Source organism: Neoarius graeffei, chromosome 5 (assembly GCF_027579695.1).
Source record: "Neoarius graeffei isolate fNeoGra1 chromosome 5, fNeoGra1.pri, whole genome shotgun sequence".
Lineage (NCBI taxonomy): Eukaryota > Metazoa > Chordata > Actinopteri > Siluriformes > Ariidae > Neoarius > Neoarius graeffei.
In genome coordinates, this window is record NC_083573.1 from 40,038,192 (window position 1) to 40,053,547 (window position 15,356).

Consider the following 15,356-nt stretch of genomic DNA (forward strand, 5'->3'; position numbering starts at 1 on the left):
TACTTCTCCATCTGTTATTCTTCCTTTCAAGTCCTCATTCTCTCTGTACTTTTTCCTTCATCCGCTCTCTGTCTCTGCATCCTTATTTTTTCATCCTTTCTCTTACCTATACCATCCTCCCACTCCTTTTACACTCTCCTTTACACTTTTCACTCCCTTGTCTGCCCACTCACTTATTCTTTCTTCCTTAATCCCTCCATTACCATCCCACTCATCGCACCCTCAAACTCACCCTCCATTTTCCTTAACTCTCTCTCAATCCCCTCCATCCTCTCTTCACACAGTCACTTCATTTTTGCTCCCCGTCCGAACGCCCTGGTTTGAGGCCACCCCGCTTCCACTGCTCCCCCCTCCTCCAGGGATGAAGTGTAGTTGCTCAATGGTATTTTGCCTTTTTGCAGCAAAAGCTAGCCTCCTGGCGCTATGACCTCCTAGTGTTCCTGTGCCCATGACAACTCCGGTTCCTTGCATTTCACTCCATCCCATCCCTCCGGTTCCTCCTCCTCCTCCTCCTCCTCCCAGGTGACCTGACATGGCAACTGCATTGCGCTCTTGCTCGCGGCCCGAGGTCGGGTGTGAGTTCATCTTGATCATGTGATGGCGATCAAGAGAGGGGGTGGCACAAACATTCTGCTGTGACTGAGCCTTCTGGTGGCTCACGCGGGGTAGAGTGGGCACCATGCCCCCTCCGACTGTGTAGTCGCCCATACCCATGCCCATACCACCCCCACCACCTCCATAATCGACTCCACCCATGCCCACTTCCTCCTCTAGATGATCAGGTGACATCAGCAGCCTTTCCTTAGATTTGCGCAGGGTGTTCTGGGGATTGGAGTTTTTTGCTGTTGCAGCATTCATAGCCTTGTAGTACTGGTGCTGCTGGTTCTTAGAGAGCCGTGATAAGGTATTGCCATCCCCGAGGGCAAGGAGCTGATCTGTGGATTTGACTCGGCGAGGAGGTTTGGAAAGGGTGTCGTAGTTCTGGTTGGGCTTGGTTTCTGGAGGCTCCAAGGGATAGGGGTTAGGGGTATGGCTGGGGGCAGACTGAGGGTGAGGTATGCGAGGACGGGTGGCATGGGTAGGGAGTGTCCCTCTCCCCCCTAGTGTATAGTCACCACCCCAAGGCAAGTGGTGCTGTGATGAGTGGAAGGACGGAGGGGCATTGTTGGGTCTCCGTTTAGTGGTGCAGTATCCTGAATATTCCTCCAGACCTCCTTTTTCTGTGGTTGGGAAAAAGAGCAAATATTTTCAAGAGTTTGTTCATAGAGAGATAATCAAAATTGACTATCATGTTTTTGACTTCATTTGTACCATAAACAAATATAACAAAAACTTTGATAATACCTAATGTATTAATTAAATTTTTTCTTGTTTTATTGTTTGTAATGCGGGATGGCACGGTGGTGTAGTGGTTAGCACTGTTGCCTCGCAGCAAGAAGGTTCTGGGTTCGAGCCCAGCAGTCGACAGGGACCTTTCTGTGTGGAGTTTGCATGTTCTCCCCATGTCTGTGTGGGTTTCCTCCGGGTGCTCCGGTTTCCCCCACAGTCCAAAGACATGCAGGTTAGGCTAATTGGTGGCTCTAAATTGACCGTAGGTGTGAGTGTGAATGATTGTTTGTCTCTATGTGTCAGTCCTGTGATAACCTGGCGACTTGTCCAGGGTGTACCCCACCTCTCGCCCATAGTCAGCTGGGATAGGCTCCAGCTTTCCCGCAACCCTGCACAGGATAAGCGGTTATGGATAATGGATGGATGTTTGTAATGTTATATACAATAAAAGCCGAGAGTAATATTTGTATGTTTGTGTATAACTTGTTTCCTTTATCTTCTGTGGTAAATCATGGTGGCCAATAATGTAATACAGATCTTCAGCATAATCATAGCATTTAACTGATGAATCAAGCAACAGCAGGTGGTACCATATCTAGAGGCAACAGCATAAAAGCTACTCACGATGAAACATCAGACTTTCAGTTATGTATAGCTGCTTGTATAAAACTTACCTGAGTAATCACTATTGGTAGCTCTTTCAACAGAACAAACCATCTCTTTATAAAAAAAATTAACACTGCTGGATATTGATTTACATCTTGATATTAATTTTGTTTTGTTTTGTAATCCTACATAAAACTACTGAAAGTTTCTTGGCCTATGATATACGTGGTATAGATCATGAGAGCATCAATAGCACACACATTACAGTCATCATTGTCACTGTGGATCCAGAGCCTATCCTAGGAACACTGGGTGTGAGGCGGGAATACGCCCCGAATGGGAGAAGTCCTTTGCAGGGTACCATGCTTACACACATTCACACACTTATGTTCACACCAGGAGCAATTTACCAGAGCCAGTCCATTGACTGGCATGTTTTTGGGAGGTGGAAGGAAACTGAAGAACGTGTGAAAATCTAGCCACGCGGTGACCCGAGCTCAGGATCAAACTTGGAGCTGTGAGGTGGCAGTGCTACCTGCTGCGCAACTGTGCAAAATCTGTCATTAAATTAATATTACTACATCCTGTACAGTACAATATACATTATTCTATCCACATTCACTGGATATGAGCAATCGCGCGCTCTGATTGGCTACACTATGACTAGGATATCAGCTCATATGCCATGAGTAGAGAAAAACAAAATGGCGGAGCGTGTTGCTGAACCAACCGAGGATGAAATAAAAACTCTACTCAAAAACAAAACCCCCCAAAATACAGAAAAAAACAAAAAACAAATTATGGAATAAAAATATTTGATGTGAAGAATGTATCTATTTTTATTTTTCAAGAATTATTATTATAGCATTTTTCACAAGTTGCTACTGTCATTTCGCCAGTTTGTTTACATTCTAAGCGGAAATTATTTTCTCTGACATTTTGTATAAAGTTTTTATTTATCAAATTTGCAAAAAATACAAATAAAGATGCTCTGTTTCTCAAAATCCAGTGAATGTGGATAGAATAAAACAGTTATTCCACTCAATCTCGTCGTACATGGCTTATAGCTGACTCGGCGCTACACGCCTCATCAGCTATCAGCTCATGTACGACTTGATTTTATGGAATGACTGTTAATGTACACCCTTGTACATCAGAAACTAGTTTAACATAGTATATTTTACTTTAACACTCATGATTTCATTGTGAGTTATGAAAGACTGTCTTTTGAAATACAGATACTTTGGGTTAACATAATATGAACTACATCAAATGAATATATAAGTCTTCATGTGATTGCCCACAGAAACCCAAACTGCAACTCTTAACATCTAAAAGTTTTTGAATTGCATCTGCCTGATTTTATTGTCCTCTGGTTTTCCTGCTATTTCTGTCTCCCCATATCCCATCAGGTTGCAGCCTGATAGCTAGATGCACTTAATGCTAAAACGAGCCTTCCGTGCTGTAACCTGGCCTCATTAAAATGACCTTCACAAATATTTTGAGTTCCCTGACAATTTTGTCAAGGAACTCTGATACTCGCTTCAATGAAGCCACATGTGCATATATATATAAAATAAAAAAATACAACCCCGATTCCAAAAAAGTTGGGACAAAGTACAAATTGTACATAAAAACGGAATGCAATGATGTGGAAGTTTCAAAATTCCATATTTTATTCCGAATAGAACATAGATGACATATCAAATGTTTAAACTGAGAAAATGTATCATTTAAAGAGAAAAATGAGGTGATTTTAAATTTCATGACAACAACACATCTCAAAAAAGTTGGGACAAGGCCATGTTTACCACTGTGAGGCATCCCCTTTTCTCTTTACAACAGTCTGTAAACGTCTGGGGACTGAGGAGACAAGTTGCTCAAGTTTAGGGATAGGAATGTTAACCCGTTCTTGTCTAATGTAGGATTCTAGTTGCTCAACTGTCTTAGGTCTTTTTTGTCGTATCTTCCGTTTTATGATGCGCCAAATGTTTTCTATGGGTGAAAGATCTGGACTGCAGGCTGGCCAGTTCAGTACCCGGACCCTTCTTCTACGCAGCCATGATGCTGTAATTGATGCAGTATGTGGTTTGGCATTGTCATGTTGGAAAATGCAAGGTCTTCCCTGAAAGAGACGTCGTCTGGATGGGAGCATATGTTGCTCTAGAACCTGGATATACCTTTCAGCATTGATGGTGTCTTTCCAGATGTGTAAGCTGCCCATGCCACACGCACTAATGCAACCCCATACCATCAGAGATGCAGGCTTCTGAACTGAGCGCCGTTAACAACTTGGGTCGTCCTTCTCCTCTTTAGTCCGAATGACACGGCGTCCCTGATTTCCATAAAGAACTTCAAATTTTGATTCGTCTGACCACAGAACAGTTTTCCACTTTGCCACAGTCCATTTTAAATGAGCCTTGGCCCAGAGAAGACGTCTGCGCTTCTGGATCATGTTTAGATACGGCTTCTTCTTTGAACTATAGAGTTTTAGCTGGCAACGGCGGATGGCACGGTGAATTGTGTTCACAGATAATGTTCTCTGGAAATATTCCTGAGCCCATTTTGTGATTTCCAATACAGAAGCATGCCTGTATGCGATGCAGTGCCGTCTAAGGGCCCGAAGATCACGGGCACCCAGTATGGTTTTCCGGCCTTGACCCTTACGCACAGAGATTCTTCCAGATTCTCGGAATCTTTTGATGATATTATGCACTGTAGATGATGATATGTTCAAACTCTTTGCAATTTTACACTGTCGAACTCCTTTCTGATATTGCTCCACTATTTGTCAGCGCAGAATTAGGGGGATTGGTGATCCTCTTCCCATCTTTACTTCTGAGAGCCGCTGCCACTCCAAGATGCTCTTTTTATACCCAGTCATGTTAATGACCTATTGCCAGTTGACCTAATGAGTTGCAATTTGGTCCTCCAGCTGTACCTTTTTTGTACCTTTAACTTTTCCAGCCTCTTATTGCCCCTGTCTGTCCCAACTTTTTTGAGATGTGTTGCTGTCATGAAATTTCAAATGAGCCAGTATTTGGCATGAAATTTCAAAATGTCTCACTTTCGACATTTGATATGTTGTCTATGTTCTATTGTGAATACAATATCAGTTTTTGAGATTTGTAAATTATTGCATTCCGTTTTTATTTACAATTTGTACTTTGTCCCAACTTTTTTGGAATCGGGGTTGTAAAAATTTAGATAGATAGATAGATAGATAGATAGATAGATAGATAGATAGATAGATAGATAGATAGATAGATAGATTTTTTTTAAGTCAAGTGCTGTGAAGCCATTTTATTCATTCTCCTAACCCAACAAGAAACAGTGTAAAATGATGGCAATAACTTTATGAGAACTATAGAATGCCCTGCTTTTAGTGAGGATGCGCCATTCGACTCACCCAGGCGTTTGAGCGAAGAGTATCTGTTGAGCTCAGGCTTCATGGCAGCCTCATACGAGGGTGGGAGCTGAGCCAAGTTATGAAGCGAGTGGTGAAACGAGGGCTGAGGCTTCATGGTGTTAGTGTGCTTATTTGGTTTCAGTGTTCCTCCAGCGGTCATCTGCATGTTGTTCATACGTGGTGCACGCTCTGCGGACAGCAGCATACATACTTTAGTTGACAAGCTAATAAATATTGAAGCATGGACACTTATACAGTGTCTTGCAAAAGTATTCATCCCCCTTGGTGTTTGTCCTGTTTTGTCACATTACAAGCTGGAATTAAAATGGATTTTTGGGGGTTAGCACCATTTAATTTACACAACATGCCTACAACTTTAAAGGTGAAAATTGTTTTATTGTGACACAAACAATAATTAAGATGAAAAAACAGAAATCTGGAGTGTGCATAGGTATTCACCCTCCCAAAGTCAATACTCTGTAGAGCCACCTTTTGCTGCAGTTACAGCTGCAAGTCTCTTGGGGTATGTCTCTATTAGCTTAGCACATCTCGCCACTGGGATTTTTGCCCATTCCTCAAGGCAAAACTGCTCCAACTCCTTCAAGTTAGATGGGTTGCATTGGTGTACAGCAATCTTCAAGTTATGACACAGATTCCCAATTGGATTGAGGTCTGGGCTTTGATTAGGCCATTCCAAGACATTTAAATGTTTCCCTCTAAACCACTCCAGTGTAGCTTTAGCAGTATAAACATACTTGTCATTGTCCTGCTGGAACGTGAACCTTTGTCCCAGTCTCAAACCTCTGGCTGACTCAAACAGGTTTTCCTCCAGAATTGCCCTGCATTTAGTGCCATCCATCTTTCCTTCAGTCCTGACCAGCTTTCCTGTCCCTGCAGATGAAAAACATCCCCACAGCATGATGCTGCCACCATCATGCTTCACTGTAGGAATGGTGTTCTCAGGGTGTTAGGTTTGTGCCGCACATGGCATTTCCCATGATGGCCAAAAAGATCAATTTTAGTCTCATTTGACCAGAGAATCTTCTCCCATGTGTTTGGGGAGTCTGCCACATGCGGTTGGACAAACTCCAAATGTGTTTTCTTAAGCAATGACTTTTTTCTGGCCACTCTTCCATAAAGCTCCACTTTGTGGAGTGTACAGCTTAAAGTGGTCCTATGGACAGATACTCCCATCTCCACTGTGGATCTTTGCAGCTCCTTCAGTGTTATCTTTGGTGTTTTTGTTGCATCTCTGATTAATGCCCTCCTTGCCTGGTCTGTGAGTTTTGGTGGGCGGCCTTCTCTTGTCAGGTTTGTAGTGGTGCCATATTCTTTCCATTTTGCTATAATGGATTTAATGGTGCTCCCTGGGATATTCAAAGTTTGGGATATTTTTTATAACCCAACCCTGATCTATACTTCTCCACAACTTTGTCTCTGACCTGTTTGGAGGCTCCTTGGTTTTCATGTTGCTTGCTTAGTAGTGTTGCAGAGTCGGGGTCCTTCCAGAACAGGTTGATTTATACAGACATCATGTGACAGATCATGTGACACTTTGATTGCACACAGGTGGATCTTAATCAACTAATTATGTGACTTATGAAGTGAATTGATTGGACCAGCTCTTATTTAGGGGTTTCATATGAAAGGGCATGAATACCTATGCACACTCCAGATTTCTGGGGTTTTTTTCATCTTAATTATTGTTTGTGTCACAATAAAACAACAATTCGCGCCTTTAAAGTGTTAGGCATGTTGTGTAAATCAAATGGTGTTAACCCTCCAAAAATCAATTTTAATTCCAGCTTGTAATGCAGCAAAACAGGACAAACACCAAGAGGGATGAACACTTTTGCAAGACTCTGTATATGCACTGACTTGCATATAAAGATCCAGATTTTTGTTGTAGAAATTTTTTCACATGCACATAGACTAATTCCTTGAAGGTCTGTAGAATGGAGTGTAAAAGTACAGACTTGAGTTGACTTACCAATAGTGGCAGTGTGTTTGGGGCTGGATCCTGAGGTATGGATGAAGTTATGCTGTAGATTTCCCACTAAAACCGAGTAAACCATGACATGTGAGAATATGTGCATGCAAGACAAGCAAGCATTGCGTATTTTCACAGCAGAATTTTGTTTTTTGCGATGCAATACATGGCTCTACTGATTGTTCATTGAATTGTTTAAGTAAATTAATGCATACTTACTTTGTGGAATGCTAGTATACTAAAATAAAAAAAACTGTTTATTATTATTATTATTATTATTATTATTATTATTATTATTATTATTATTAGGAGGAGTAGTAGTAGTAATTTTATAATTAACTACATTTTTGTTAAGGTTTTACATAAGCATTACACCTTCTTCTGTAAAGCTTTTAAGTTAACAAAACCTAAACTCTTCACAACACAGATCATAATAATTAGAACGGTTGGCACGACTTCATCTGTTTTGGGAGTGCCCCTCATTGTGAACACCCTGGGGTGAAATACTGCTGCTGAGAAGACTGATGCCATGAGCATCTGTTCCCTGTAAATGATTGCGTGTAAAGACTGACTATTGCAATACAGAATTTTTGCCACATTCATAGCAATAAAGAAGACCATTCACACAAGATTATATCAAAATACAATGGAATACATAATCAAACTAATTAAATCATAAAAGATCTCATTAATTTACTGTATCTTCCAAAAGAACTTAAGTAACTGAAAAGGATCAATCTTAAAGAAGAAGAAGAAGAAGAAGAAGAAGAAGAAGAAGAAAAATGATCTGGTCAGTTGTCTCACATCGGTTGTCTTTGCTCTGCAGAGTAGGGTACAGGTTTTTAGGAGGCCGCCCAAGAGTGCCCTCTCCTCCTCCACTGCCCAGGGCAACACTGTTGTTTCTTTCACCCTGTTGCACTGGGCTAGACTGGTGGCGCAACATGTCCACCAGAGCTCTGAGAGCACAGACAGAAGGTCAAAGGAAGAGATAAAGTAAACAGTTCAGGTTACAGGTATGTTGGCTTGATCCTTGATTCCTTAAATTACATATAGCTGTCTTTTCTTACCTGGGCATATTGAGCTCCCTGTTGCGTGCCTGCCGCGACGCCTTGTTAAAGGCCACCTTGATGGCCACAGCCACAGCAACAGTGAATGAGATTACTCCACCAATGACATATATGGTATTGTTGCTCTGTTCGATGCGACTGAGGTCAGGGTCAGTGATATGATGGGGCGGTTTAGTCCCTGGTGGTGCTGTATTGGCCCAGACTGGCGAGTGGTAGTTATGGCAGATGTTCTGGTCAAGCCGGCGGGAGCGGTCTGGACAGCAGAAGCGGTAGTGGCATGTGCCACAGCAGTAGATAAAATCATCCTTAGAGCAGTTGAAGGTAAGGTCATACTGGCCCATGACATCATAGTAACCACGGCACACATCCACTTCCACCAGTCTGCGTGGAGGTGGGGCCACCTGTGCTGCTCCGAGCGGAGGACCCAGGGCACCGACTGTGGCATTTTTTGAAAGCATGACTTGAGCCTGGGGTCTGGGTGGTGTCTCTGGCCATGCCGTCGACCCTTTCCCTCGCCCAGTTCCTCTCCCGTTTCCTCCACCTCTGGACTGGAGTAGTAAGAATCCCCAGCTACTGGGCCTAGGGCTGACGGTTGGCGTGCTGGTGGGTCTGATCGGTGCATTTCTGGTTTTAGAGGGATCTGACACACTGGCTGAGGATGTGTTAAGTGGAGCAGCAATTAACAGGAAGAGAAGGATGACACACGTTCGGGCTCCTGAGGTAGCCATCATCTTTATGTGACTAACAAGACTATTTTATCTTGCTGACTAAACCCACTGTTCAATGCAGAATCCTCTTTTAAACCCCCAGTCCTTAACAACACGTGTAAAAATGTAAGTCATGGGTTTCCAAATTAAATTGTTTGTTTAAACGTCTGTTAAAAAAGAAAGTGTAATGTTTTGGGGGGGAAAATGGGGGGGTGCAGTGATGATAATGTAGTCTCAGACTCCAGGGAAACTCAGATCCTCATTTCTTCAACAGAAGAAAGGAAGCCTGAGCAACTGGCCTAATAGTTCTCCCTTGAGGCAAAGTAAACTGAGAGACACTCACTTCTCACCTTATCTAAAAATCAGCTTTGAAAGAAGCTGAAGTGGGTTTATGTCTCAAGAATAAAATGGCTTCCTTATTAAACAAACACTGGTTAGGTAGAGTTATGCTTTTAAAAGGCTTTTGAGTTAATAAACGTATGCATGTCCATTTAGCACAAGTTAGTACGCAATATTTTCTCCTTGTTTTGGCACTTATTAAGATGATTTTTGCTTAGAAGCAAAGGGCAACTGTAAACACCTAAAATGTAAACTAATGCACTGTCCTTTTTTTTTTTTTTTGTCTTCTGTATGACTTCTATACAATTTGGGCACTCTTTATAGTCAACAGTGGCACTTAAGTCATTAGGAATCTCCCTGACCCGTAATACTCCCTGAATGCAATTTTCTTTTAATCGTTTAAAACAGAAAAAGAACCAATAATATTGTCGAGATAATATTAACAAACTAACACTACTATAGCTTTACGTCTTTCGAGGACTACTTATGGTGGTGAAATCTTTGGAATGGTTAAGGTCAGTGTGATGGGGAATCATTTTGACGGCGCGGCCCTTCAAAGGCTTTTCTCGCTGGACATCTAACCAAAGCTTTTTCTGCTCAGAACACAACTGTACACATTTTACCTGCTTATTCAGAAAACGGTGCTTCTCGTAATCGTGCGAAAGAGTGCAGTTGAACTGTGTGGATGAAATAAAACATAGGAATCCCTTAATCTCTAAGAGATCAAGTATTTCTTGAACAATTTCTACATAATACTTGTTGAGTCGTTTATAGATTTCTGCTGTTGAAATGTGATTTGAAGTACTTGCTTATTTAAAAATTTAAATAATAATTTAAAGAAGTAAACACTTATTTCATTCATTTAAAAAGAAACTGAAAAAAAACCGAATAAAATGTCGTTCAAGTGTTGATCCTGTCACTTGAAGTGTCTGAAGAATGTCACCGTATTTGAAAGCAGCACTCGGTTTCGGTGCAACAACAAACAGATTTGTTGAGCCACGTCTTCAGCAAGGAAAAGGAACCTTTAGAAACATTTGATGAATGTAAACAGTCAAAACAACACTGAAATCCCAATCTTCAATCCTTTTGAATTCCAACCGCTTGGCTTTAGAATCTGATGATCCTTGTCAGCATTGCTATTTTCTCAGGGAGGTGTGACGAGCTTCTGAAATACAGAACAAATACGCTGATTACGGACACATCCTAGACAGACATCCATACAGGCTTTGATGCAAGACCATGGATCGTGGCCATATGTTCACTGCACAACCCTAGCCAAATAGAGCTGGGGCTACAATTATCGACAGTCCGTAATTATCGACACCTTTTCAGATTTACCAATAAAAAACAATTTTACAAAGGTGAGTTTCAGTTACAACAATTATTATTGGTTAATTAATCAACCGGACGACCCCCCCTCGCCCTTTGATCTTGTCTGATGACACAGCTCGTTACCTGAGATGGAATTTTTTTTTTTTAGCACAATCAGCAATTTGAGGAAAACCCAGACGTTATCGTCGCAGGTAAGCATGGTGGAAAGATCATGGGCATGTTTTTACTGATCAAATTCAGAGAAATTTAATGATCTCCTTGTCCAAACCTACTTTGTTTCTTACGCTTTCATTTGACAGTCACCATTTTGTATCTAAACGCGCGTTTGAGAAGTCACGTGAGGTGTCGATAACAGTGATCACTTTCACCGGTGTCCACCATTATCGACACCCTGTGGAATTAAGCGACATTTACAACTGTTATGGATCGATCTTTGTGTAACATTGTTGAAGTAGATGAAGTACTTTAAAAAAATAAAAGTGCTGTGATTTTATAATATTTTTTTTCCTGATTCATAACAGAATGGAATGTTTATAGAGTATTCGGAATCCTATTGCAATAAATAGAATTAGACCAGAATTATATTCCGAGCATATAAAAAAATTACATGCTTGAAATATTCTTATTTTTCTCTTCCATTCAGAAAAATATTTTTTTGCAGTTTGTTGTAAATATCTACTACATATTACAATATCAGTAGACATTTTATACTTTGGTTCGAGGAATGACATGCAACCTTTGACCTGGAGTTTCATGCGGTTACAATGTCGATTGCCTGTTGACATTTATTGGTAAACTACAAAACTAGAAATTAATACAAACAACAACAAATGATTAACAAAATGTGATCGACAAACATGCATAGAACGCGGGTAGAAAGTGGAAGAAAAAGATTTTCTGACACAGGATCAACATTATCAGTTCATTTGTTTACAAACATTAGAATTACGTCCTCATTTACGTAAGCACCGACATCCATATATTTATATAAAAGATCTCATCTCATCTCATTATCTCTAGCCGCTTTATCCTTCTACAGGGTCGCAGGCAAGCTGGAGCCTATCCCAGCTGACTACGGGCGAAAGGCGGGGTACACCCTGGACAAGTCGCCAGGTCATCACAGGGCTGACACATAGACACAGACAACCATTCACACTCACATTCACACCTACGGTCAATTTAGAGTCACCAGTTAACCTAACCTGCATGTCTTTGGACTGTGGGGGAAACCGGAGCACCCGGAGGAAACCCACGCGGACACGGGGAGAACATGCAAACTCCGCACAGAAAGGCCCTCGCCGGCCACGGGGCTCGAACCCAGGACCTTCTTGCTGTGAGGCGACAGCGCTAACCACTACACCACCGTGCCGCCTATATAAAAGATATATTGTACTAAATATACGTCTATGTAAAACAAATTTGAAATAAAAACGATGTTTTGTTAACTTAATACCCCATACAGATTATTTTTTTTTACAAATAATCATCTGGATGTTGATAATTGTGGAACGGTGTCGATAACTGTGGACAATGGTGTCGATAATTGTGGAATGGTGTCATGTGATCTGATACGCCAAGTAATCGTGAATCAACCCTTTTTTTTTTCCAGTGGAAGTTTGAGTAACTATTCACGCACGGTTTACGTATTGAAAGTCTTTTCTCCTTTTGCAACGGCCAAAAGATCGTTAAGGTGTCGATAATTGTAGCCACCGCTCTACATCATAGGTACACCGTACAGTAGTAACATTGGGCATATTAACAGCTAATTAACAGATTCAACAAGCAAAGCAACAGATGCATTTGTTCCTTGCGGAATTTATGAGCAGAAAAATGGTAATGCATGCTTTGTGAAAGCTTTTCAAGCATTTCAAAGCCCATTAAGGATAATTGGTGTTCGGTTGATTATCCTGAAGACTACATCACAAACATTGCAGGGGTAAATTCCAGCGTACACTTGGAGACAAGAAAAGGAATGGTGCATAATAGTTGTGCTGCATGGTGCAGGGAAGGGTAATGGCGGTTTGTTTAATGTGTTACTATGTGCCAGTGTGAGTCAGAGGCATTGAGAGGTCTGAATAGTAGCGATGATCTGAACAAGCAGTGATCAATTCCTTTCATACGGCACATGATGAGGCTGCTTGTGGGTGCATTATTATATGTGTCAGTATGTTTATGCGCCGTGCATGTGCATGCGTGAGAGAGAGAGAGAGAGAGAGCAAGGAGTTCTCCTGAGATGTCTGAATTGTATCTGATTTTGTTTTTTTGCATTTTCAGGGCAGAAAATGATGAAGGAAGACAAAAAAGAGAACAGAGGAATAAAAGCGAGTAACATAAATGCAGCAGGAACAAACAGAGCCAGAGGTATGGCAGAAAAGCTCTGTGTGTGGTGATGGTGAAGTGCGTGTGCAAGTGTGTGGGAGTTCAGCGAGTGGGTGGCGGAGAACGGAGAGCTTTCTGTGACATCGCTTACCAGCACACACATGCACACATAGTATACAGCATGGTATGTTCATACAACGTGTACCGAACAGCTAGAAAACACATTCAAGCCCCACACCAAAACAATCCAAATTCAGCAGCACATGCAATGAAATAAAGCACAGAACCATACGCACATCTATACTCAACACAGCTGGGGTGTGAATGGGTGAACGCCTTTGCCGAAAAACGAGGAACGCGCATGCAGGTCCTGCTACAGACACACAGCGCTTTTATTTTATCACATCTATATTCATTTCTTTACTGCTGTTTAATTGTCGGAATTGAATTAAGCCTTCCCTACCAATTGCACTCTTCTCACTCTTAGTCACTCTTATCTCACCACTTCGGCAGAGCGACAAAGTTCAGCATGTCACTCGGCTGTAATTATTCTTTGCATAAAACGTATAAAATGTATGCAGTATATAATGCAAAAGTCTTAGGCACGTGCAAAGAAATGCCGGAGAGCAAAAATGCCTTCAAAAATAATGCAATTAAATGTTTCTACGTTAAAAATATTATAAATATCACTAAATAATAATAATTGAAACAAAATCAATATTTGGTGTGACGACCTTCTGCTTGAAAAAACAAAGCAAAACAAAACAGCAGTCTCAGGTACAGTGTGTGCAGTTTTATAAAGAAACGAGCTGTAAGTTTTACTGCGTATCTTGCAGAACAAGCTGCTTATTTTTGCAGCAAAACCCAGCAGCCTTCATTATGCTTTTTATATGAAAAGTGTCTCTTACATAACATGCTGCTTTCTTTACTGGCATACAAATAGTTTTCTGTAACGTTTAATTTTGTGCTGGAAAACTCATCTCATCTCATCTCATCTCATTATCTGTAGCCGCTTTATCCTGTTCTACAGGGTCGCAGGCAAGCTGGAGCCTATCCCAGCTGACTACGGGCGAAAGGCGGGGTACACCCTGGACAAGTCTCCAGGTCATCACAGGGCTGACACATAGACACAGACAACCATTCACACTCACATTCACACCTACGCTCAATTTAGAGTCACCAGTTAACCTAACCTGCATGTCTTTGGACTGTGGGGGAAACCGGAGCACCCGGAGGAAACCCACGCGGACACGGGGAGAACATGCAAACTCCACACAGAAAGGCCCTCGCCGGCCACGGGGCTCGAACCCGGACCTTCTTGTTGTGAGGCGACAGCGCTAACCACTACACCACCGTGCTGACCCTGCTGGAAAACTAATGTTTGGAAATCTAAAATGTTTCTGTACTGACTCCATAATGTCGAAACCATAAAATAAAAATCTATACGTTTGTACCAAAAAAAAAAGTGTCTCAGACTTTTGCACAGTTTTTTACGATACATATAAAGGTTTGCTAACAATTTATGAGCAGAAGAGTCGTTTCATGTTTCATTTAAAAACCTATAGGTTCCATCATGCTGTCATTGACATATTAGTTACTAAATAATTATAAACATATTGTATATGTCTTACAAATTATATATCATTTTTTAGACATATAAAGTATGTTTAATTAACAATTATTTGTCAAAGGTGAAGTGAATATTAGGAATTATTATACATACAGGACACTTTTACGATGGAATAAAAACGTGTTCTATTCCCTTCTAGTGGGTTTCATTCATCTGGTTCGATAACATGCAATATTGTTAGTATATCGCTCATCCTACGTCTATTACGTCACTCTACCCAATGGAGAACGAGCGTTGAATATGGTTGAAGATATTGCATGGTTGTCAAGACAACATGACGTCATACCGTATGTCAGAGACGTAAAACTTCCACGCTAGCGAGTGACTGTGACAATTTGTAAACAAACATGGCTGCCAGGTTTGCTTTGTTAAATACGGAAGATTTTGAAAGGGTTTTGAAAGAGAAAGATGCGTTGAACACCCAAAAGGAATGTATTATAATCCTCTCTCATCCCATTCTCATTATCTCTAGCCGCTTTATCCTGTTCTACAGGGTCGCAGGCAAGCTGGAGTCTATCCCAGCTGACTACGGGCGAAAGGCGGGGTACACCCTGGACAAGTCACCAGGTCATCACAGGGCTGACACATAGACACAGACAACCATTCACACTCACATTCACACCTACGG

General features: G+C 41.4%; 1 protein-coding gene across 1 annotated transcript; it reads right to left on the reverse strand.

Moving 5' to 3' along the window:
• Positions 1–197: 197 nt before the first annotated feature.
• LOC132885980 (protein shisa-7) lies at positions 198–9,243 on the reverse strand. Its single transcript, XM_060920517.1, is given in 5 exon segments — positions 198–1,220; positions 5,345–5,533; positions 7,335–7,400; positions 8,139–8,290; positions 8,402–9,243. Coding segments are annotated over 5 exon segments (2,193 nt in total). The 3' UTR covers positions 198–276.
• Positions 9,244–15,356: the final 6,113 nt, after the last annotated feature.